This window comes from Megalobrama amblycephala, linkage group LG15, assembly GCF_018812025.1.
Source record: "Megalobrama amblycephala isolate DHTTF-2021 linkage group LG15, ASM1881202v1, whole genome shotgun sequence".
NCBI classification, from domain to species: Eukaryota; Metazoa; Chordata; class Actinopteri; order Cypriniformes; family Xenocyprididae; genus Megalobrama; species Megalobrama amblycephala.
Window position 1 is genome coordinate 1,295,312 of NC_063058.1, and position 26,742 is coordinate 1,322,053.

General features: G+C 38.6%; 1 protein-coding gene and 1 long non-coding RNA gene across 2 annotated transcripts; one reads left to right on the top strand and one right to left on the bottom strand.

The window, feature by feature from the left end:
* Positions 1-716: 716 nt before the first annotated feature.
* LOC125247247 (NLR family CARD domain-containing protein 3-like) lies at positions 717-25,507 on the bottom strand. Its single transcript, XM_048158508.1, has 7 exons — positions 25,308-25,507; positions 18,144-18,247; positions 16,229-18,045; positions 15,175-15,348; positions 6,319-6,492; positions 4,076-4,122; positions 717-3,739 (listed from the first exon to the last, which is right to left on the bottom strand). The coding sequence occupies exons 3-7, from the start codon at positions 18,031-18,033 to the stop codon at positions 3,210-3,212; spliced, it is 2,730 nt and encodes a 909-aa protein (XP_048014465.1). The 5' UTR covers positions 18,034-18,045; positions 18,144-18,247; positions 25,308-25,507; the 3' UTR covers positions 717-3,209.
* Positions 10,283-13,347, top strand: LOC125247329. The gene is made up of 3 exons (XR_007180062.1): positions 10,283-11,965; positions 12,048-12,498; positions 12,606-13,347. It is a non-coding gene; the product is annotated as an uncharacterized LOC125247329 (long non-coding RNA).
* Positions 25,508-26,742: the final 1,235 nt, after the last annotated feature.

Sequence of the window (26,742 nt, forward strand, 5' to 3'; positions counted from 1 at the left end):
CGCAGGGTTAATTTCCCATAACCCACTGCAAAGACTAATCAGCCATGATTACATTCAGATGTTGCTCTTTGCTGGTTAGTGTCTGCCTATATAAACCTGCTTCATTCAGTCACTCTTTGCTAGGTCTTGCATGTCTGTATCTGATTAACTTTTGAGCCTTTTTATGTCTTCTCATGTCTTGGTTGTTTCTACCCCATGTTCTGGATTACTCTTTGCCTGTGTACCATGCTTTGGTTTTGTTTTGTTTTGTTTTTTGTGTGGACTGTCTGCATGTAGGGATGTGCCGAACGAGGCTTTTGAAGCAGTGAGGCTGTTACAACAAACTGCGTTGGTGCTTCGAAGCTTTTGAAACAGTGCTCTACTTCGCCATCTGGTGGTCAATAAAAATTACTACACCACTGGTGTCATGCAGTGTTGTTCGTAAGGATGTAAGGTTTATTTGTATATTTAATAACCATATAGAAAGATGATGGCGTGTGTGTGCAGCGAAATTTCATTGTATTTTGCATGTACAATACAATGACAATATAGACTTTCTGTTCTTCATTTTTACTCGCATCAAACTTGTATCTTTTCACCTTATAAATAGAATGTTTAATATACACCAATAAATTAGGTCTATGTGATTTTTTTTCATTGCACCTTTTTTTGTCTGTTCCTTACAAAACAACACAAACATGCACATTGTTAAAAAAAAAAAAATGCACAAATACAAATGCAATTTCATATTTTTATTCAAGAATATTATTTGTTTCATTGTGCTGGAGCTTAAGCAGCTCCTTTATTACTAATCACATCCCCAGCTTTAGAAAATATTAGTTTGTTTGAGCCCGATGAAGGTAACGAAGCTTCATTTTCACAGGACACTTGACAGCCTCATTTCAAGCAATGCTCCGGAACACTGTTTCAGAGCACTAGTGTGTGTGTCGAAAACTCGAGACGTGTCAACACTGAGTGTCGAACTACCCATCCCTACCTGCATGTGTTTCGATCCATATTGGATTTTGGATTATGATTGTGGATTACCCTCTGATTAATAAATATTGTGTTTGAATCCTCAACCTTCAAGTCTCAAAGCAGTTCATTACACACACCTATAGGGCCTCATTTATAAAATGTTGCGTAGAAACTGTTCTACATTTGTCGGCACCGATAGCCTCGTGGGCAGCGTGCTGACATATAGCGTTGGTGCACTTCGGTGACCCGAGTTCGAGGCCTGGGTCACGGTCCTGTCCCGATCCCGTCCCCCTCTCTCTCATTTTGCTTCCTGTCTACATTTTTCAAATGCGTATATGTGTGATTCAGAGAAACTCTTCTAGATGTGAAATCTATAAATCTCAAATGATCTTGAAATTAATTCCATTAGCATATAAAGGCCAGAACACACCAAGCCGACGCCGACGAACTAGTGGCGACGAAAGCAGACTGCGGGGTTGGCTCACGTCGGCTGCGTCTGGGAAAAAATATGTGCTTGAACACACCGAAAGAACTTCAGCCGACTGTCAACTAGCACACGCGTTCTGCGCCTGCGTATAAATGAGATATCTGTCTATTTAAGCAGATATATTTGTCTATATTCGTCATTCAAAAACGGAAAGCGAAACTATGACTGCATGAATACAAACCATAAATAAAGCAGGGCTTGCTTACCGTTTTGAATATCAGTCATGCTGATCATGTTCTTTATTCCACTCCGCTCATGTTATTATGAAAATATTCGTGCATTCGAGTGCTCAGGTAAGATGACGTAAAATTGGAACAACCTTCTGTCTCTGCCGTCATGACTTATTTGCTGGCTTTCATAACTTTTGCTTATATTCTCGTGAACTGACTGGTTTGCTATACTACACAGCCAGTCAGAGTTCTGTATTATTCTGATTTTACATGTCAAATCGGCCGAAAAAAAGCCGTCGAGGACCAACTTCAACCGACGGTGTGGAACACACTGAGGAAACTTAGTCGGCCGATGAAGAAAAACTGCCCGACGGCCGACCGTCGGCTTGGTGTGTTCCTGCCTTAAGATGATCAATCAACATCCAAATCCTGTACTTGAGAATGGGGAGGAGCAAGAATTGCTTAGATTTCCAAATACCTGCAGTACTCCGACTCTGCCACAAGTAAAAGTGTGTCGCCTGTTTAAAACCTGATGTGGCACTAAGAATTTTTTACATGTCAAAGACTTTTTTTAATTAAAAAAAAAATAAGTAGCATATATGTTTCTGTTATATTTTTGTTAGTAAGTGGTGAAGGGTTGGATTCCGAAATCCACTTCCACTTCAAAGTATATCCTTTAAGTGATTTATAATCAAGTCATTAATCAATATTTATCCTTCTAAATATTAAATGATTTGAATGACTTCAAGCTATGTTAAAGCATTCACTTTACTTTTCACCTTCAATCACTGGAGAATATTGATGAATATTGTCTGTACCTCTCACTGAGAGAAAAGTACAACTAATCTGTATGTTTTGGGGAAATATCCTATTTAGAGCCAGAGCTCGACCAACTTCAACCATGAAGAAGCTCTGTATCCTGTGTATCTGTGTGTGTGCAAAATACTGTGTTAGTGAGGTGAACAACTGGCATCCTGGGATTTCTTAACCAATCAGACTCATTCAACCTTAAAGGAACACTCCACTTTTTTTTTTGAAAATAGGCTCATTTTCCCACTCCCCTAGAGTTAAACAGTTGAGTTTTATCTATCATTTTCCGTCGGTCTTAGTACACAATCTAACTGCAGAAGGGTCAAGTTTTAAATGGGAAAAATATCGAAACTCTTTGGTCATTTTTTTTTTTTATTGTGATGCTAACGGTCTAATCAGATTCAATGAACTATGCTAAGCTATGCTAAAAGTGGTACCGCCAGACCCGGAGATCGGCTGAATGGATTCGAAAATGGTAAAACTCAACTGTTTAAGTTGGAGTTGGAAAATGAGCCTATTTTCAAAAAAAGTGGAGTCTTCCTTTAAGTAATGACACAACTTAGTGACTTGGTATAATTACTGTGGAAATGTGAATGTACAGAGGGCAGCCTACAAACTCCTTCATTCATCATATCTGGTCCTTGGGTCTTTTACTGTAAAATCCCCTACAATGGTGTTAAAAATTGCTCTGTGCATAATAAGCCAGTGTGTCATGGTGTGATTGTGCCAGAATGTCCAGGATCCGCCCGTGGTCAAATGAAAGCACACAGACCAACCGCAGGTTGTTAAATCTGACACAGAGACACTGAGGCATCATAAACCCTAAATCCAGCATAGAGGGGTTCAGTGAATGAGGTGTTGAATGTGTGTAAGTGTGTGAGTGTGTGTGTGTCAGAGACGCTGTAGAAGGACAGAGTGCCGGAAGACCAGTCCAGATACACTCCTACTCTGTTAGATGACGGTGAAGGGGCAATAATGTTATTGCTCATATTATTGTGCCAGATAGTAAATCCATTTGCAGTGCAGTACAGACTCCAGGATTTGTCACTGTATCCAAACCAACAGTCATTCCCTCCTTTCCTGCTAATTCCTTTATATGTCACAGCTATACCAGACCCCTTCCCGCTCCATTCAGCCTCCCAGTAACAGCGTTCAGTCAGACTCTCTCCACACAGAACCTGCTCATAGTTTTCAAATCTCTCTGGATGATCGGGATATGACTCCAGATCTTTGACGTGTGTCACTTTTCTCTTATCTTCAGACAGAGAGAGTTTAACATGTGCTGTGTTTGGATCCATTGTGAGATCACAGGCATCTGAACACAAGAAGAAGATTAGAAGTATATGAGAAGTTTTAGAGCGGTGTGTGTGTGTACTCAGCAAAAAAAGAAACATCCTGCCAATTTTAACTGCTTTTTTTCTAGGAGATTTATATTGTGTAAATATTTGTATGAACATATAAAAATATTTAAACATTAAAGAAGTTTAATTGACATTTGATTTTCTTTCCCGCTTGTAAACAATTAGTGATAAAAGCATGAAAAACATTGTTAAAACTCTTTCCAATAAAGATCTGTATAGCTTATTTGGATTTTACAAAATGATCTTCTATCTATTAAGGTATGTGTAAGTAAAAGAAAGAAAAGTCTTACATTTTCTCAGTCCTTGTTGAATTCTGAAATGTTCCCCATGATCCAAACTAGAAAGAGACCAATGAAACATTAGTCAGCACTTATATAAATAAGTATTTCTCAAAATGAGGCATTCAAAAATGGAAAACAGGAGCCAAATACAGAATTCTTAAGACACAGTCTAATCAACTTAATAGCAGTCTCATTGTTACAGAGATCTAAAGACAGATCAGCTTAAAAACCAACAGCATCCATAACTCAGTGACAATAAATTCAAGACCAAGTGACTAAACACACAACTAAATAGATTTTGAACACAGAAAACCTGTCACACCTAAACATAGAGTTTATTTAGTCCACAGTGAAAACAATCACAACAGTCCTGGATTATGATAAATAAATCCATATCACAGATGATGAGGCTTATTAGACGATGCATTTGAAAAGGAAATATCAGTTGGACAGTCCTATCTGTATAACCCAGACTGGTTTGTGAACAACAGGGAATCCAACGTGGTATAAAATCGAAGCACAAAGAGAAAGGGGCAACAACAATAAACTCTAGATGAGAGAACAATACAGTGAGACTACACCAATGAACTGGCAAGGAATTAATGCACACACTGAGGTATATATAGGGGAGAACAAATGAGCAACAGGCTTGATTAGACTCGTCAGCTGACAAGTTGCTATGGATACTGAATGAGTCAGAATCCCCCTAAAATCAACTCTTGGTTGTTATCCAAATCCACCAAATACTGGAAACCACGTCCCTTCCGCTTCAAGTCCAGAATATGATGAACTGAATATACTGGTTCCCAGTCTATAAGATGCAATGATGGAAGAACCGGAGCAGGTGGATTAAGGAGAAAAACTGGCTTTAATTTGAAGACATGAAAAACTGAATGAATTCTCCTGTACGCTGGAGGAAGTTTTAGATGATAACTAATAAATCTTGGTGTTTGGAAATGAGCCAATGAATTTGGGAGCTAATTTCTTACAAATGCAGTGGAGAGGAATGTCACTGGAAGAAATCCACACTTTTTGACTGACGATGTAAAGGGGAGGTTTCGAGCGGTGGCGATCAGCCTTAACCTTGATGTCTGTCTGGCCTTTCACCAGATATGCTGACACCTTTAGACAAAGATGTGAGCAGATGGGGCTGCAACATCGGTTTCCAGTGATGAACATAATGATGGTTGGATCCTTAAACTGCACTCAATGGTGACAGGCCCGTAGACGGAGTTATGTGCATACTCAACCCATGAGAGTCCATGAGGACGGGTTCTGTGAAGCAAGACATCACAATGTGTACTTCAAGTCTTGGTTGGCCCGCTCTGTTTGACCATTGCTCTGTGGATGGAAACCAGAGGAAAAACAGTGGCCACCAGTAACCAACAAAACTCCTTCCAAAATTATAAATAAACTGGGGTACCGCCAGAGACCCCGTTCATCGGGAGGCCATGAATGCGAAAGGCGTGATCAATAACCTCAAGTCTACTAACAGGCTTTGGTTTTTACTGGACATGAAGATATCAAGTGTCCCTCAGCACTGCAGTAGAGACAGACCCTGGGCTCTCTGTCACTCCCTCTCCTTCAACATTCATGTCTGACCAAGCTGCATGGGTTCAGAATCTGGAGAGATGTTGAATTGAAGCTCAACAGCAGGAGTGTAACAAGAGCTGTGCATGTAAACCTCACTCCCCTGAACTCAAGAGGCACTCTGGCAACTGACACTAGAGACTGCGGTCTTTAGCCTCCTTGTTAGAATGCCCGACTCCCATGCTAGTGGACCCGGATGAAGATCAGCCAGAATGCCTCTCTGCCTCTCTACCATAAGCAGTGTGGTTGAACACCCTTTTCATCTCTTCTGAACATTTCTTTAATGATTTACAGCATGGATGTCCTCTTTCCCAACAGCAGTACCCCACTGGCCCGCTCGACCCGAAAGCAGAGTGATAACTTTCCTGGATTCAGATGGTTAAGCGGCTGGTTGCAGAGCTTTGATAAAAGGTTCCACAGAGATTCAGCTCATCTGAATATGTATCTCAAGAAACACACTTTATGCAGTACATCAATGCGTACACAGACAATTAAACAGCAAGTATACTTTTTTTATTTGTATGCGAAGTCGAACGCACAGCCTTGCAAAGTATACTTCATTTGTCTTGTACGTGTACACAGACGTTCAACACATGCACATTCACTTATTTAATCTCAACTGAGAATAGCAGTAATAATAATCTTGATATTGCCCCACATACTTGAGTATCTGCAGTTTATAGTTTGGATCCTCCAGTTTGTGGTTGAGCAGCTGCACTCCTGATTGTCCTGGGTGATTGTAGCTCAGATCCAGCTCTCTCAGGTGTGAGGGGTTTGAACTCAGAGCTAAAGACACATAACCACAGCCTTCCTCTGTCACCATACAGCCAGACAACCTAAGGACACACAAAACAGATAAACAGATATACAAAATCAGATAATCTTAACCAGAAGATTAAGAATTGAAGTGAAGACTCAAAAACATAGACCTGACTGGACATGGCTACCAATATTTTATTTAGAATGACTGCCAAAACTTGAGTGCAGGGCCGTTGCTTCTAGATGTGCTGCCATCTTATGTCACTTCACACCATGTCATAACAGGGGATAAAGTCTTTCACTGGCTACAAGGACAGCAACACAGCCATAAGTTCTACAGACAGCACACTGCCAGACACTTTGAACCTTTTATTTTCTCGATTTGACTGTAACAGAGAGGCCACAGCATAGATCCTGCACTACCAGAGAAGGACGACCCTATTCAGCTGAACCAACATCAGCTGGATGAGCAACACAAAATAGGTGGCCACATAAAGGTAAGCAGTTTTTGCTTAGTTTGTGTAACGGAGTTAAAAAGAATGTTAATTATAACAATATTCATTTCGTTTAATTACATGAAATTAGAGGGAAAGTTGAATCAAATGGTGTTTTGGTGCCTCCTAGTGGATAATAAATTGTAGACAGTAATTATTTTGTCCTTTTACGCTTACCATAGTTCAGCAGAAAATGGCTGATACTGCTGCGGGTATGCGTGTTTCTTTTCTGTCCTGATTACTGTTAAAAAATGTGATAAAAGTGCATACAGAGTTTGTTCATTTGATGTTTTTCCTGTTTCAGTTTATGGTTTATGTCTGCAGTGTTTTTCTTTGTCCATAAAATACACTTTATTGTTTCTCAGGTATGTGATTTTGTTGTATATTCTTTGTTGTTTTGTTGCATGGAATTGTTGCGGGTTGTGTGTGAATCAGCAGAAAATGGCTGATACTGCTGCGGTTTATGGTTTATGTTTGCAGTGTATTTCTTTGTCCATAAAATACACTTTATTGTTTCTCAGATTCTTGTGTGTCATCTATGCGGGGAAATAAGGTGACAAACGTTACATTTGCATTGTTCAGAGTCTGCCCGTGGTGGTAAGGACACTACAAAGCTCCTCCAAATTTAAAGAACAAAAATCAATAAATGGGTTTTGATTCCAGAAGAATTAATTGGATTGCATGCATTGTGTTTACTGTCAAGTAGGCCTTGATGGATGGCAGTAAATAAATAAAAGTAAAAGTTAAAGTATAGGGAAGCGCACATAAAATATGAGGAAGTCCTAAGTCCTATCACTCTGTTGTGTTGAGGAAGTGAATCACAGAGGTCTGCATGGATAGTACGGATAAATCCTGTAGTATATTGTTCTTCACTGTGTTGAGGAAGTGTTATCAGTGAGGAAAAAAAGTGATCAGAACTAACAGGTCACTCAAGGGAGTGTAGAATAGGAAAATTGCATTTATGTGTGTATGTAGTCTGTGTGAGCGTCTGTGTGAGTATATATGTGACTGTGGCTGTATAAGAAAATAAACTCTGTTTGTTGTGGACAGTGAGTGCATAGCCCTCCCTGGCTGTGTCTTGAGTGTGATTCGATGGGGTGAGGTGCATTCGTTGTCCACTTAGAAAGAGTGGATGAATGAATTAGCCCTGCAAAAGGGACAAAGAATACATGAATGAGCCCTAAAAGGGACAATATGTATGAAAATTCTTTCCCCAAATAATAATAAAGGGACTTGTATGAATGTTGTGAATGTTGTGAAGGTGAAAGAAATTAGAAAAAATGTTTCAAGAAATTAGCATTGCAGATCAGAACTAAAATTATAAAACATATGATTTATCTAAATGAATGGTGATAAGAATTATTATCTACATATGCCAATTAAAAGTAACCGTAACAGAAATAAAGACTTTTATTTACTGTAAAAATAAAGAGTGGCTCTTGTTGTTGTTGTTGTTGTTTTTTTTTGGCACTGATTGGATGCAAAGTAATCTTAAAAAGAAAATTGACAACATAACGAAAATCTGTCATGCAAGTTGAATAAAGTGCAAATTACAGGAGAAGATAAGGTAAAGTTATTTATAAATAAAAATAATTATGTTTATTTTGCAAAATTATATTATCCATGGAATCCAGCTGTTCATACTGACACCAGTGGTGGATCCTCCATGCTGGATGCAAACCTCTGATGCTTGAGGGGTTACCCTGACAGAACAGAGGGGGGTTGTGGTACGACAACTGCAACAAGACGTGACTCTGGGGTGTCAGACATAATGTGGCGAGGTTCTGAAAGATCCACTGAAACGTGACGAGGCTCTGGAAGATCCGCTGAGACGTGACGTGGCTCTGGATGATCAGCAGAGACGTGACGTGGCTCTGGATGATCAGCGGAGACTTAACTGGATTCATGAAGATCAGCAGTGATTTGACTTAACACACGAAGATCAACTGTGATTGGCTTGGCTCAGGAAGATCAACGGTGACTTGACTTGGCTCATGAAGATCAACTGTGACTTGACTTGGCTCATGAAGATCAACTGTGACTTGACTTGGCTCATGAAGATCAACGGTGACTTGACTTGGCTCAAGAAGATCAACGGTGACTTGACTTGGCTCACGAAGATCAACTGTGACTTGACTTGGCTCACGAAGATCAATGGTGACTTGACTTGGCTCAAGAAGATCAACTGTGACTTGACTTGGCTCACGAAGATCAATGGTGACTTGACTTGGCTCACGAAGATCATTTGTGACTTGACTTGGCTCACGAAGATCAACGGTGACTTGACTTGGCTCACGAAGATCAACTGTGACTTGACTTGGCTCATGAAGATCAACTGTGATTGGCTTGGCTCAGGAAGATCAACGGTGACTTGACTCACGAAGATCAACTGTGATGTGACTGGATTCGTGAAGATCAATGGTGACTTGACTCGACTCATGAAGATCAGCCGTGATTTGACTTGGCTCATGAAGATCAACTGTGACTTGAGTTGTGGCCGCCATTTTGTGAGCGGCCACAACGACCAGTACTGAAACATAAAACCACTTCATCAAACAAATATTCATTTTTCCCTATTTTATTCACACAAGTGAATATATATATATATATATATATATATATATATATATATATATATAATAAACAATATAAACAAACAAGCAGTCTTTGTCTCTGCTCAAATGAGTCAATATAACAAATGAAACTTATTGTCAATGTCCAGACTTTAGATGAGCTGAAATGATGATGATTATGATGAGATGAGTATCAATCCACAAGGTTATTTGAGAGCAATGCAATGATATAATCCAATAAACCAGTGAATGAGAAGTGAAGATAGTCAATGGCATTCGGTGACTCGCTGACCTTAACGCCGTGTTGATTAAGGCCACACACCGTAGCCTTGCTACATCGTGGCAATACACAGATACACGCTACTCGCTTCCCAGAGACATGCAATGAATATAATAATGATATAAATTAACTGATATATAAGATGAAAAAGTTCTTTCTACAAAAGAAAGCAAAATAGCTAACATCAGTCATTATTCATTACAAATACACCAAGTCATTAGCATAGTCAGCCAATACTCACGTTTGAGCGTAAACTCTACGAGTTCTCAAAACAGGACTTAAAATGAGTAGCCAGGTAGCGTTAGTTCAACCATGTGGATCTCTCTACCAAACGAACTGACCTGCTTCTTCTTCTTCTTTTTTAAAGGCGGTTGACATCCAGCTTAATGTAGTGCTCAAAATGGTGCTAAAGTGTGCATTTCCTGGATGCCTGAACCGTGAGAAACAAATAAGTGCATGTAAAAGTGCCTTATCATAGCCGCGAAATGAAGGGCTCACATTTCACTATTTCCCATCGAATGATTCTGAGCGACTGAAGCTATGGCTGCTGGCTGTTAATCAGGATGTTGATTTACAGCTTCAATACGTAAAGCTGTTGAAGTTGTGCAGTGAACATTTTTCACCAGACGACTTCAAACCATGTCAAGGAAACACTCAACTACATCTGAAATCAACAGCTGTGCCCAGCCTGTTTTTACAAAACAAAGAGGTATGAGTGGAATCGTCATGGGGAGATCGTTGAGGGATAAAGTGACGATACAGCAATGTAGTTATATGACTTCACATTTTTAAATAAATATATTATTGTTATAATGCTTTACATGATTCTGTAAAGTACATCCGAGTTACTATAGTAACATGAGACTACGAATGATCCATCACAGCTCTGTCAGAACCCACAGTTAGCAGTCCCTACACAGGACCCACAGTCAGCAGGTCCACCTCTTATCAGTGTCCTCCCAGAAGTTAGTGATGTAAGTGAAAACACAGTCACAGAAGGATTATTTTTGCCTGCATATTTAGCTGGTGTACCCCAGTCAACCCCAGTTAAACCACAGAGCATCCAAAGTTAACGAGAACATGAGTGTGCAGTTACACCAAAACTTATGTTGGTGCTATCAAGTCCACATACAGCTGAACAGCATTCACGTCCATCAACATCAGGGACATACTATGCCTTATCTGCCGCAAAGTCCTATAAAAGAGTAAGTGTACTTTTTATAATTAAACTGTCCTTATTTTGTATTTGGTATAAATCATATCTGAACTATTATGAAGTCAATACAATGTAAATTGGCAAGTTATATACTATTCTTTTTTTCATAGTAATTATTCAAACCATACAATTTGATTCATTACTTTTCATCATGTAGGGTGAACAAACACATGCTGAAGACTCATCAGAAGATCTCAGTCTTGATGTCAGCATGCTGTCCCTGGATCCTCCATCTGACAAGAAGGACCAAAGTTTTGTTCCCCTAAGTTCTACCTCTAATTCAACCACAACTACAGAGGAAGATGAAGAAAATGGTAAATACCAACAAGAAAGGAAATGAATGGTCAATGAGTCCCATGTGATGGAGCTGTTCAGAAACGATTCAGTCAAAAGCACTAACCACAATTGAAGATGTAATTGTATATATTTTTTAACTTTTCTAAAAAAAAGGGTTACAGAAGCATCAAGATCTGCTTCAATGGAGCCCCTAGGCTTTAGGAGAGGTCTAAACTCTCTTTTGGAAAAGGGAATTGACAAAGTCATGACTATGAACTGATCCCCGTCTATACTAAAGTTGATGAGGGTTGATTATCCACAAATTCATGATGAGTTCGATATCTGGAATGTAGTGAAGGGTATGTACATCTTGCATTACTAAAACTTGTTATACTTGTTTACATGTGTGTGTGTATATGTGTATATGTATGTATATATTTATTTATTTAATGTCTATAGCAGTACCAAATTGTTGCTGTGTGTAAACAACAGGTTGATATAAATGTATTATGACTTCCGTTTGTATGCATTATGCTGATTATTTTGCCCCAAAACTTCATAATGTGTAATATATATAATTTTTTTTAAGGGTTCTTCAAAAAATTACTGTCAGTTTCCAGAAAAAGAGAGAATCAAGACCTCCAACCTTGGATTAAAAGTATATGCAACCATTTGTGGTATGCATGTGCATCCTGCAGCTGCGACACCGATGTATGTTATGAAATATCTTCTAATGTACATCTGATATAGACAACACCTTTTCAAAATTTACATTGTAATTTGTTTTACACAGGTGTTGACAGAGAAGTGGAAATCACTTCTCCATCACATTTGTGGAGTACACAGTTGGGAAGAAGATGGACAGCAACATCAGTGTGCCCATGATGACCTCACTCCTGACCAGCAGAGAAGAAAACGTTGGATACGAAAGGACTCTTCAGTGTTTTGGACACTGTCTTCTCTTGGTTTTGCATTAAAATCTCCTGAAGGACCTGAGCAAATGGCGTTATTCAAGCATACAGCCAAGTTACTACTACAAAAATGTATTAGATTTAATATGGAAAGGTTAACATTATAAAATCCATTTGTTTTCTCTGGCAGTCTTGAGGTGTACCATTCTGTTCTTTTGAAATACTGTCGGAAGAACCTACATTTTCACTACTCTTCGATGACAGCTCGTACTCAACTTGCTGTCCTAGATCACAACGAAAATGTACACCGTCAACAGGCCACAACCACCTCTGGTAAGTAGTCAGCTACATGAAAGTGATGATTCCACCACAAAATGCACAATGCACACACACACACACATATAATTATTGCCCTCTGACTATTTATTACGCTTTTATAGGTGTTCCTCGATATAACATTGTCTATCCCAAGCAAACCAAAGAGTGGCTGGCAAGAAAAATCTACGAACCCACTAAACAAAAATTCAGGGATGAGGTAGTTCAAAAAGTACTGGAGCGGCACAATGACCCCACTGTAGTTTGCAAGGACACAATCTCTCAAGTTTCTTTTCCTGAATAACCATGCAATATTGCAAACCCAAACCGGACAAGGAAGCAGCTGTTGCAAAACATGTGTCAAAGTTTCAAAAATAAATGACTGTCAATCATACAGTAATAGTTATTGTGATTTTTCTTATATTGTTATATTTTTCTTTTAGTGAAATGCCAGCTGCACATGCATGTAAAAATTTGAGTAAAAACAATTTTATCTATTATAGTGATGGTAAAGCCATAATCTGACCAAAATTGTCCTAGCAGCTTCGACATAACCTGTTTGGTATACTGTAACAGATATACAAAAGCCTTTTTAGGTTTATTTGTTTATTTTTATTATAACATTACTAATACAAGCACATTAATAATAATAATAATAAATAAAAGATGTAGAAAAACTGTATTGTTCTGCTGTTCTTTTGTTTAAATTAGTCTGAATGCTTCTTCGGCTTCCTTGAAACCCACATACGTTCCTGATGACGATGGGTATCTTGCCCGTATGGCTCGAACAACACAAGATGGTAGAATTTGTCTGTTGCATCTTCCCAGTTTTTCATCTTTGAGTATCCACTCCAGTACAACCCGGTATGCCGCGAGTCTGCACTGCATTGCAGTGGTGGAAAGCCAGGATCCTCTGTAAGGCAGCGATGTGTTGTCTCATCTGCTGAATTATCAGAATTGTCCAATCTCTAGAGATGTGGCATGACAATATCTCAATCGACGCAGTGCATGCTCTCCTGTTCAGTAGGCATGGCTTGCCATTAACCATTTACACCACTACATATCCATTACTCTGTTTTCCAGAAGCTTGTGGCTGTGGTTGTGTTGCAGCCGCTTCCATCTCTTGTAGTTCACTTTCTGTATATTCAGGTTTTAATAAGTACGGTTGGGCAAAAAAATGCAAGTCCTCCTCTTCGTCGAAATCTACTGACATATTTACGAAGATGTTTGATGTACAGAACGATCAATGTAGAATTCAACAGCTTAGATACGGCGCGTCTTCCTCTGCTTGTAAACAAAGTTCCTCGCTTCCGGGTCATGTGTCAGAACGGCAGCGCTACATCATATTCTCGGGCATGCGTGCTTCATGAGTTCACGTCAGAAGCCCAGACGGAAGACAAGAACTTGTTGAATAAAGTCGTTATTTTGATTTTTTATTTTTTTTTTTTTTTTCGCACAAAAACTATTCTCGTCGCTTCATAAAATTATTGTAGAACCACTGTAGTGAGATGGACTTTTTAATGATGTCTTTAGTACATTTGATGGGTCTTGAGAGAGGAAATGTCATTGCTGCCAATGGAGGCCTTTCTGATTTCTACAAAAAATATCTTAATATGTGTTCCAAAGATGAACAAAGGTCTTACAGGTGTCGAACGACATGAGGATAAGTAATTAATGACAGAATTTTCATTTTTGGGTGAACTAACCCTTTAAACACCCAAAAAACCCTTTAGACTCATGTAAGCTTCCATTATATTAAATATTCTTACTAATCTATGAAATCTTTCTATCTGTCTATCAATCTGACATTGATCTATCGATCTATTTACACTGCTGTGAGACATAAGACATGCTGCTGCTGTACAGTATAGCATTGTGGCAAGCAGGGCGGGGCCGAGAGCCATGGGAACGGAGGGGACCAGGCCTGGAACTCTCTCGTCTTGCACTATCATCACTCCTCTTTTTATCTTTCCGAACTCCTCCGTGAGACTCGAGGCCAGTGTTCATTAGCACTCGCAACAGCAGCCTCGCTCCGTTCCAACGGCTCTCAGCCCCGCTCTGATTGCCACAAGCATACATGAATTACCCATAGCAGATCTATACAGGTGGAGCTGGGGAAGCTGGAGGGTTTCTAAAAGTGCACTGCTAAGGCAAATGCAAACCAAGTATTTGAAGGTTGAGAACGCTAACTCATTGGCTACTGATGCAGCAAGAACCAGTCAGCTGTGCCCTATAAAGAATGACATGATTGCAAGCAGGTTGAGTTAAGGACCTATTAGCCTGCGCAATCTAGAGTTTCATGACAGAACTTTGTATTAGAGTTTGTAGTTCTATCGAATTCTCGTCCAACGCACAATGGGTTGTGAGCAGTATTAACCATTAGAGTGTGCACAGATCTACACTTCAAATTAGTACACCATCAGGGTACCATTGGAATACTCTTTCCAATGTGTTCCCTTTCATACTATGATCGGGAACACACTAATTCTAATTGTTAATACTATTTAGGATGGATAGTATGTGATAAAGCTACTTCGGCTTTCTCAATCCAACATCAAAGTCTGTCTTGACAAACTATTTTTTTTATCTAGTTTTTCCATTCCTGTGCTTGGATCCCTAAAATCACTATTAGCACTAAACATTCAAATCTTGAATTACAAAGATCCAGGATATCAAAAATCAAATGTTGCTCACCTCAGGATCTCCAGCTGACAGTTTGGACTCTTCAGGCTGTCTGAGAGCAGCTTTACTCCTGAATCCTGCAGGTCATTGTTACTCAGGTCTAGCTCTCTCAAGGCACAGTTTGGGGATTGTAGAGCTGATGACACAATTCCACAGGACTGATGAGTCAGATTACATTCAGCAAGACTGAAAAAGAGCAGAACACAACAGTTTCATGGCATCTTCAACAGGCAAACAAGTCAGTTATGTTTTTTTTTTTTTAAACCAGAACAACTGCTGCTGTAAAATATGAAAGAAAGAGCTTAGCATGTATACAAGTTGGATTCATGAATAGTCTTTCATATTGAAAATGTATTATTTATTTAGCAAAGATTAAAATAAATACATTCATATCAGGTTTGTCACATTTGTTACAACAGGTCCTAACTGATTCATTCACTGATTCATTGCGCAAGCACCTTGTAACCCTGGTAGGCAGAAATTTCTATTCAAACCCAATTTTGCTTCTCTGTCTGCGATCAGATCATTTTAAGCCACTACACTCCTGGAAAGTTTTCAGTCCAATGATCCAGTAAGCTAATTCATTAAAACAGTGTAAAGAAAGCCAGACTGATTACATAATAGATGGCAGAGAGAATATACACTCACGTTGTGTTCTCAGTAAGTTATTTATTCCAGTGTGAGTTTCACTTTAAAACTTTTGGTTAAAACTAAATTGCTTCTAAAGCTCGAGCCCTCATACATCATGCCGTGTAAAATACAGACTGAACAGAACATCAAAACATTCCACTACTGTATGGCCAGATGATACGAAAACTATGTTTCTCAGCTGGATGAAGCAAAACCAGCATCTTGCTAGTGAAGTTTTGATGGATGAGGATACTAAATGTAAACAAGCTCTTTGCTGTTGTATTGTACACATACTATACACTATGAATTCTGGAAAAAAAAAAAAGTGATTTTTTTTTTTCTCACAAAGAATGTGTGATTAATTGTGATTAAAAATTTTAATCAATTGACAGCCCTAATATATAAACTTTTGTCTCTTAACTGTGCATAAACTCACAGCACTTTTCTGCAGTTGATCAGAGCTGGTATCAGTCTTCTTCTACCCTCATCTGATGTATTGTATTTTTTGAAGTCCAGCTCATCCAGTACCTCCTCTGACATCTGAAGCATGTAGGCAATTGTTGAGCAGTGAGCAGGAGAGAGTTTCTTCTCTGAGTGTTTGTTTGATTTTACAAAGTCCTGAATCTCTCTGGATAGAGTCTTATCTTTCACTTCCAACAGACAGAGGAACAGATTGATGGACCTCTCAGTGGAGAGTCCATGTCCATCTTTGATCTTCTCTTTAATGTACTGCATGGTTTCTTGGATGCTCTCTGAGCTTTTCACTGTGTGTGTCAGTAGATCCGGTAAGAGTCTCTGACTGGACTCCAGTGAGATGCCCAGCAGGAACCGCAAGAACAGATCCAGCTGTCCATTTTCACTTTTAATGGCTGCATCTACTGCTCCTTTGAGCAAATTATGCAGTGCAAAAAAGGTCACTGTCTCCATAATAGTGTGCAAATTGAAGTAAAAAACATAGAAAGCTGCAAGAAACTCCTGAAAGCTCAAATGAATGAAGCTGTAGACTTTCCTTTGATGAATCACAGATTCCTCCTTAAAGATCTCAGTGCAAATCCCAGAATACACTGAGGCGTCAGTGATGTCTATGCTGGTCTCTCTCAGGTCCTCCTCATAGAACATCACATTGCCCTTCATCAGCTGTTTAAAAGCCACTTCAGCAAGTTTCACAATCACTTCTCTGTTGGACAGCAGGAGTTTCTCTGGATCTTTCTCTTCATACTTCTGATTCCTCCTGTTGATCTGAATCAGCAGGAAGTGGATGTACATTTCAGTCATAGTTTGAGGGATTTCTGCACTCAGATCTTCTTCCAGGAGCTTCTGAAGCACAGTGGATGAGATCCAGCAGAAGACGGGTATGTGGCACATGATGTGGAGGCTTCTTGCTCTTCTGATGTGTGAGATGATTCTGCTGGCTTGATGCTTGTCACTGATTCTCTTCCTGAAATATTCCTCCTTCTGAGGCTCATTGAATCCCTGAATCTCTGTCAGACGGTTGATGTATTCGGAAGGGATCTGATTGGCTACTGCTGGTCTGGAGGTGATCCATATGAGAGCAGAGGGAAGCAGCTCTCCTTTCATAAGCTTTGACATCAACACACCCACTGATGAAGTCTCAGTCACATTAGAAACTTTCTGAGCATCTGAAAACATCAGTGTGATTCTGCTTTCATCCAGCCCATCAAAGATGAACACAATTTTACACTCCTCATAGATCTTTGAGTCCAGATCTTGAAGTTCAGGATGAAAGTCCAGCAGAAGTCTGTGAAGACTGTACCGATGATCTCGGATCAAGTTCAGCTCTCGAAATGGAAACACAAACATGAAATCTACATCCTGATTGGCTTTTCCCTCGGCCCAGTCCAGAATGAACTTCTGCACAGAGACGGTTTTTCCGATTCCAGCGATGCCTTTAGTAAGAACAGTCTTGATCTGGTCACATCCTGGTTCAGGTGAGGCTTTGAAGATGTCATTGCAGTAGATTGGAGAGTCTTGTGAGTGTTGTGTTCCGGCTGTTTTCTCCATCTGTAAAACCTCATGTTCTTCATTCACTCCTTCACTCTCTCCCTCTATGATATAGAGCTGTGTGTAGATCCTGTTCAGGAGGGTTTCATTCTCCTGGACATTGGTTCCCTCAACTAAGTTCTCATACTTGATCTTCATGCTGGTTTTGTGTTGACCTTTGGCTCTCTGAAGGACATCATCCACTGATTTCAGATTTCCAGTCTGTTGGATGCAGTGCATGTTGGAAATTTTCTGTCAAAAAGACAGTGATATTATCTCATTGAGTTTCTGAAATCATTATTCACTTGAAATGCACAACAGTAAATTAGCCACTACATGTTCATACTAACCAAGGGCCAGAGGACATGGAATTACTGATCAAAAGGGGTCGATTCTTGGATCTATTACTCTTCACAGACACACCTGCTGGGCTCTGGAGAATCGTCTCTTCCTCCTGGTGATAATGACAAAAGACAAACAAAATGACATTTTATACATACACTGTATAGTATAGCTGGAATGAACTTTATATTTATATTGATTAATTTACAGATTTAATCTGCAAAATGTTAATGCTTAAAATCATTATACATATAGTTCTGCCCTGTACTAGTTTTCACATAACAGATGTTTACTGTTACGTCTGACATATTGTATGCTGTGGATATGTTCCTTTGTCTCTTCACTAACAGGATTGGGCCCAGGCTTGATGAGAGACTGCCGGTGGTTGGACCAGAGATGAGACCTGGACTAAAAAATTCCCCGGATCTCGCTGGAGGGTGCTCTCACTTTTGCTCTCGCTCTTTCTCTGATTGCCACTCTCTTTGCTGCTTGCTATGATCATTTCTCTGTGTGTCTCTCTTTGATCATGATTGCTCATGTGTTAGTCCTGTTTGTTAAGCTCTAGTGAAAATGCTGTTAAATCAAGTTACATTCTAACAGAGTGCTGTTAGCCACATGTGTTGCGAGAGCCTTTTGTCCTGAACTTCAATGTTTCACTGTTCATGTTTGTAAACCACGTGTGAAGCTGTAGGGAGTGAGTGCCTTATTTATTTTTGTAGGCCACTCGGCCATTACCTTTTTCTTCTGTTTTTGAGTAGACAAGGAGTGAGGTTATATCATTGTATTTCGGTTTCTTTATTTTGATGCACAGGGAAGTTAGTTTCTTTAAAGGTGCCCTAGAATTAAATATTGAATTTACCTTGGCATAGTTGAATAACAAGAGTTCAGTACATGGAAAAGACATACATTGAGTTTCAAACTCCATTGTTTCCTCCTTCTTATATAAATCTCATTTGTTTAAAACACCTCCGAAAAACAGGCGAATCTCAACATAACACCAACTGTTACGTAACAGTCGGGGTGTACGCCCCCTATATTTGCATATGCCAGCTCATGTTCAAACCATTAGACGTCTGGATGTGCACAGCAGAATCATCAGACTAGGTAAGCAAGGAAGAACAATAGCGAAAAATGGCAGATGGAGCAATAATAACTGACATGATCCATGATATCATGATATTTTTAGTGATATTTGTAAATTGTCTTTCTAAATGTTTCGTTAGCATGTTGCTAATGTACTGTTAAATGTGGTTAAAGTTAACATCGTTTCTTACCGTATTCACGGAGACAAGAGCCGTTGCTATTTTCATTATTAAACACTTGCAGTCTGTATAATTCATAAACACAACTTCATTCTTTATAAATCTCTCCAACAGTGTGTAATGTTAGCTTTAGCCACGGAGCACTATCAAACTCATTCAGGAACAAATGTAAACATCCAAATAAATACAATACTTACGCGATTAGACATGCTGCATGACAAACACTTTGTAAAGATCCATTTTGAGGGTTATATTAGCTGTGTGAACTTTGTTTATGCTGTTCAAGGCAAGCGCGAGCTCCGGGGGTGGGGGAGCACGAGAATTAAAGGGGCCGCAACCTATATATCGGTGCATAGTTAATGATGCCCCAAAATAGGCAGTTAAAAAAATTAATTAAAACAAAAAAAATCTATGGGGTATTTTGAGCTGAAACTTCACAGACACATTCAGGGGACACCTTAGACTTATATTACATCTTTTAAAAAGACATTCTAGGGCACCTTTAATGGGAAGTTAGAGTGTTGTTTGTTTTATTGTTTTGGCATTTGCTCACCCCTGATAATTTGCTTCAGTTCTTTTGTTTATTTCTCTTATGATATTGTTGGTACTCTGCAACTGCATAAAAAGATTGATCAAAAGATCAACTAAGAAAAATAAAAATGAGTACTTAAACAGCCATTCATGTCATTTATGTTGCGGTCCTGACCTAGACCGGGGCCGTAACATTACATATAGTACATAAGACAAAATAATAACTGCATTTACACAAGTAAACCAGTTCAAGTTCATGTACACTATATCCTTAATAGGGTGTAATGGTACATAAAATAAGTTTTCAGATTTTCAGTACAGCAGTTTTTTTTTTTTTTTTTTTTTTTATAAATTAAACAGAGGTTTACGGAACAAACTATGTCTGTCTTGGTTCCTGGATATATTTACCTCAGAGAAGAAGGCACATGGATTGTATTTTGTGTTGCATTTTTGTTAGTCTTGATTTCTCACAACTGTCCGAGTTGGAGTGAACTGTAGCACTAACAGATAGCACAAATCAGGGTTTTCATTTAAATAATACATTAAATTTTGGTTTGTTTTTCACCAAACCCTGAGGTATACCCCCAGAACACTTGGCATATACAACACGTGTCGCATGGGATCATTCTGTGATCCTTTTGCATCTTTAAAAAAAAAAAAGAAAGAAAAAAAACGGTGAGCAAATGATTACTTAATTTTCATTTAGGGTGAACTTTTAATACTGTGTAAAGGGTAACACTTCACAATAAACTTACATGAATAATCATGTACTCATACCTGAATTAATACTTACTTCAACATGAACTCATGATTAGTGAAGATATGAACTAATCACAAACCAATGAAGAGCTATTCTTAACTACGACAGGAGTCATATATATGGATTCACACATGAATAACAGCAGCCTTAACTATGTTAGTTCATGTTTGATAATCAATGCATTAATTAACATTTAGGGGGTAAACTAAATCAATCAGGCTCCATAAGAAGGAATAAGAAGAAACTATTGACATCTGCAGCTTTGTCATAAACTTTACTGAATGGCACAGGATTTGTTTGTCATAATTTTCACTGATCCTCCTTATCAAAGATAGAAAATGATGAATCCACTAATAATTGATCTTAAAAAGGTCTTTGTTTTGTGTCATTCTCTTTCTCATCAAACTAAACATACTGTGACTTATACACAGCTAAATAAAAAATAACAATTTAAAACCTACAAAGAACATTTGTTTAGCAGAGGAATCGGTTCCCCAAAAATAACCAAACAGGAAACATGAATTAAGGTCAGGGGAACGTTTGCTAGGTATCAGTACAGTTCACTCTCACTTGTTAAAATAAATAAATAAATAAAAAAACTTGCATCACACTAAGTGTATTGTGTTTGTCAAGACATTTGGTAACAACATAATTTCATTACGTTTAGTGACAACATGTTAATGTTTACATGGTGCAATGACTGCTACTGTTCTTAGTGGTTGACACAAATTTTACGATTTCAATTCATAAGTTTGTGATTTGATTCCAATCTTGATTCATTATCAATTAATTTGGATAAATATCAGGTACAGTAGCTACATGTTAATTTTTCCAAAGATAAGCTAATGTTCATTCATCTTTATTTACAAGTAAAGAGGAAGAGATGGTCAGTTTGTCATGTTCTTGTGAAGAAAAGTACATAATTGTGAGTGTGTAGCAGAAGAGTAGATGCCATGTCATTAAATTGCATTTTTAACAGACGCTCAGTTATGTGCGTCTTTTCACCATAAACTGGCCTGTCAATCATCTTGTCACAGTTAACATCCTCCAAATTTCATTTCATTTTCTATCATATTGGAGAGAAAAAAAGTAGCACAATGATCTGCCAATCATATTTTCAGTCATATTATTTTCATTTTCATGGACTTACAGTTTGTTTTCATCAGTCAAATGTGTTCCTTTGAGTTTCTCACCACTCAGTTTCCATGGACACAATCATCTTCACAGCTGTTTGTCTTTTAGTTATGCGTATATTAGTTCCTTACCATCAAGCAGTGTTTGTCTGGTTTTCGTTTACATTAGAACTTGTTTGTATTCTTGCCCATTGGATTGTCATTAAATGCAGCATTGGAACTTATTCAGATTTTTTTCATCTGTTTGTCTGAACCTTGCTAACAATATATATATTTTTTATCAGGTTAAATATTGATTATTAGTCACTGAAACCCCTCGTCGCTCATGCACGTCACCATGTTTGTAGTTTTTTAACACTTTTTATTCATGTTTGTAGGTCTGAACTGAATCCTCCTCCTAAGTGCAATGGGTTGTGGGCAATATTAGCGTTTATAGTGTGCATGGATTTATTTACTACTAGAAATAGTAGGCCATCTGGGGACTTCTGGCATACTCTTTTCAGCTGCTTTGGGACACACTTATTTTAATCTCACACACTATTTAGAATGGACAGTAATATGCACATGCAGGGGCAGTCTTTTAAATCAGCATTTTGAAGGAATTGATTGAATGAATGATCAAGGACTCACTCATTAAGGCAATGTATTGCTGCCATCTACTTGAGTTTAATATTCTAAATATCATCTCATTTTGTCATTTATTTCATATTTCTATATTCAAAAAGTTATATTAAAAACTTTAGTCTCTTTAAATTATTCAATTGTAATTGCTTTGTAAATGCATTTATGCCCTCTGGGTAGCATTAAACAGTGTATTGATACATTTACGTAAATGCCACTTCAGGTGCAGCTTCAGTGCCATCTCTGCAGTGCAAAGATGGCTTTGGTTGACACTGATTTAATTTTATTGGTAACAGTCTATAGTGTTTTATCATTTCAGATGCCCTAATAAAGGAAAAGAAAAAAAAAAAAAAAAAGAAAGAAAAAAAAGGAAATCAATTTAAGGGGGCAAATATTGCCCCTTAATAGGAAAGTTAATTTCTATAAAATTAAAAACACTCCTCATCTCTGGCTTTATTTTTTTTAAGGTGTTATTTCAAAGTTGGTTTTGTTATCTTATCTGAGACAGTTCTTTTCTATAGCCTATTATAATGTATTAATGGCTATTTAACATTACCCTTATACTTTGATTAAGCTAAGCATGTTGCGTATTCATTTTTTCATTAGCCTCACATTTTGTGTAGGCTAGCTTTCACCTGCCCTGGGTATGCTCTCTTTTTTATGTAAGGTAGGCCTATTACCTCTCTGAAAATGAGAATCAGTTCTCAGCAAATCCTATACTATATATGGGTGGGATATACTAGGCAGCAAGTGAACATTTTGTCCTCAAAGTTGATGTGTTAGCAGCAGGAAAAATGGGCAAGCGTAAGGATTTGAGTGAGTTTGACAAGGACCAAATTGTGATGGCTAGACGACTGGGTCAGAGCATCTGCAAAACTGCAGCTCTTGTGGGGTGTTCCCGGTCTGCAGTGGTCAGTATCTATCAAAAGTGGTCCAAGGAAGGAACAGTGGTGAACCGGCGACAGGGTCATGGGCGGCCAAAGCTCACTGATGCACGTGGGGAGCGAAGGCTGGCCCGTGTAGTCCGATCTAACAGACGAGCTCCTGTAGCTCAAATTGCTCAAGAAGTTAATGCTGGTTCTGATAGAAAGGTGTCAGAATACACAGTGCATCGCAGTTTGTTGCATATGGAGCCAACAGTGGACACGTGAGCATCAGAACTGGACCACAGAGCAATGGAAGAAGGTGGCCTGGTCTGATGAATCACGTTTTCTTTTACATCACGTGGATGACCGGGTGCGAGTGCTTCACTTACCTGGGAAACACATGGCACCAGGATGCACTATGGGAAGAAGGCAAGCCAGCGGAGGCAGTGTGATGCTTTGGGCAATGTTCTGCTGGGAAACCTTGGGTCCTGCCATCCATGTGGATGTTACTTTGACACGTACCACCTACCTAAGCATTGTTGAGACCATGTACAGCCTTTCATGGAAACGGTATTCTCTGGTGGCTGTGACTCTTTCAGCTGGATAATGCTCCTGCCACAAAGCAAAAATGATTCAGGAATGGTTTGAGGAGCACAACAACGAGTTCGAGGTGTTGACTTGGCCTCCAAATTCCCCAGATCTCAATCCAATCGAGCATCTGTGGGATGTGCTGAACAAACAAGTCCGATCCATGGAGGCTCCACCTCTCATCTTACAGGACTTAAAGGATCTGCTGCTAACATCTTGGTGCAGATACCACAGCACACCTTCAGGGGTCTAGAGGAGTCCATGCCTCGACAGGTGAGGGCTGTTTTGGCAGCCAAAGGGGACCAACACAATATTAGGAAGGTGCTCATAATGTTATGCCTGATCGGTGTTTATATTTTAGGGTAGTTCTCATTTAATCAATACATTTAGGAATGACATTGACGTTATGCTGGACTGTGTAACTGGTAATATCAATTTCTGTGTTGACAAAACCATCCCCACCACCGAGGAATGTTGCTTCCCTAATAATAAACCTTGGATCACGAGTGAAAAAGAAGTCTTCAGGAGAGGGGATAAAGAGGAGGTGAAGCGCATACAAAAAGAACTCAAACGGAAGCTGAAGGAGGGCAAAGACTCCTATAGGCAAAAACTGGAGGATAAGCTGCAGAGAAACAAAGTGAATGATGTCTGGAGCAGCATGAGGGAGATTGCTGGCCTCAAACAACCAGCAGGAGTAATGGAGAGCGGCCCAGTGAACGCTGACAGGTTAAACCAGTTTTCTTTTCTTTTTTTTTTAACAGGTTTAACTTGGATTTTTCAGCAACACAACAACACCCGTCCTCCCACAGTAATCCTCTGATGTCCTCACAAACATCTATTCCTTATCTATGACCTTTCTAATACTTCTCAGTTAAGTGTTCATTTCAAACTTCTTGAGTTGATCTGGGCCCAGTTACATAAACTTAACCACAGAATTGTCTTAAGATGTTTGACCAAATAGTAGTTAGATTTAAGAAGAAGAAGAAATGTAAAATAATTCTAGCTCATCTAGAAACATCACAATCTGCCTTATTTTAATATATGGTCGGGCGTGGCTATTTGTAACTTGTGATAATTCCTCTGTCATTATTTCCTTTTTTTTTTCTTTTGGATTTTAAGTGCAGGTGGAAGACAATAGCTTATGTTAAAAAAAAAAAAAAAAACAGGATCAAATGTATGCATGACTATCAGTCTATAATATTTAATTATATATAAAAACTAAATACTTTTAACAAATATTAGAATATAAAAAAAAAAAAAAAAAAAGTAAATATTAAAAGATTTACTTTGACTTTAATCAGCGTTTCTGCCATTTTGAAATAAAAAGATCTATCCCATTTAAAGAGAAACAAAAACATAAATCAGTTTTATATGACTGCATGGTTACATGAAGAATAACTTCTGAACTTACCACAATATGCGGCTGTTTAAATCTTCAGTGTAAAGACGTTTAAACCTCGAAATAGAGACGGGTTCAGAGAAAAATCGGCAGCTGGCAACAGGAAGTTAACTGCTACAGATAACCAACAGTTTGTTACCTGCCACTAAAACTGAATATCCCACAACACCGGCTGTCGGCTTTCGTTTACAACCAGAAGTGGGAGGTCATAAAGAGAACAATGACAAGAGAGTGATCGTACTGAATTCCAATGGACCAAAAAGCAGGGAAAACAAATTACATTCTCTTGACATAGATTTGCTTCTTTATTATTATCATTATTTATGTCAAATTTATATTTATAGTAGACATAAATGGATATTTGTTGTTACATTATATTTTGATTATACTCTGATATTGAGCCTACTCAGAATAAACATTCAGCAAACTTCCATATAGGCGTCTCTTTCCTCCACTTTTACTTTTTTAACCCCACGCACGCATATGAACAACAATCACGCGCCCTCTAGTGGCGCAGATCATCACTCTCATGAGAGACTCCGGAAATATTAAAACTGAACACACACTGTAAGAATGACAATTAAACACGGGATCAAGCCAGCAGGAAATGTGATTTAAAAATGTAAATAAGAGAGCAGTTCCAGGGGTCAGAATCACAAATGTCTGGAGCACAAACGCACAATTAGTGGAGCAATAGTGTTAGCAGGGGTGCAACTCCGGACTGAAAGGTGGGTGCGGGGAACAAAATTTTCATTTCAGTTATAAAAAATTAACATCAAATGATCAAATAAACAACTCCAGCAAAAAATAGGATAGGCCAAACTCTGGAGAAGCTGCTATGTTTTTGTGTTGCGTTATTAAATTTATTTTAGACTGTTAGTTTATGAGTCAGTCTGTACTGTTACGTCCCCCTGGCGTCTAGAGGATATGGAGACGTAACATGAGAAAAGATTAACTATTAAAAAGCTGTTAAAAGAATGGACTCATTTATTAAGGAGATGTGATGTGTGTAGTAAAGAAACAGGCAGAGAAGAACTAAATTTGTAGTTGCTTTTAGTAAGGGAAAAATAATTCAATGTAACAAAACACCAATGATACAATAAGCAGTGAACCAAACATACATCCAAAACAAACAAATACCTATTTACAAATTATGTACAAAAGTAAAATAAACGATAACAAAGCGAGGGACGAGAGCGGTGCTAAAACAAAAAAAATCAATAAAACAAAACAAGTTAACTAAACCCCAACAAATTCTAAACTAATCAAAAGAAAGCAAGGAAAATAACATCTTCAGTGTAGAACACCGCTATCTACACTAACTAACAAACATAAATACATAAATTGGCACCCGCTCCTAAACTAGTGTGTTTAAACAACTTTACTCTACGTGTTGCGAGGTGTAAGTCACGTGACATACTAACCTGGTCCCATCACTATGTATCGG

Excerpts from the sequence above, each read along its gene's own strand:
- LOC125247247 (XM_048158508.1), bottom strand. The coding sequence starts at position 18,033 with ATGCACTGCATCCAACAGACTGGAAATCTGAAATCAGTGGATGATGTC. Across the intron at positions 15,349-16,228 it reads ATCAACTGCAGAAAAGTGCT|TCTTGCTGAATGTAATCTGA; the intron begins GTGAGTTTATGC and ends GCTCTTTTTCAG. Across the intron at positions 4,123-6,318 it reads TATAAACTGCAGATACTCAA|TTTGGATCATGGGGAACATT; the intron begins GTATGTGGGGCA and ends GTCTCTTTCTAG.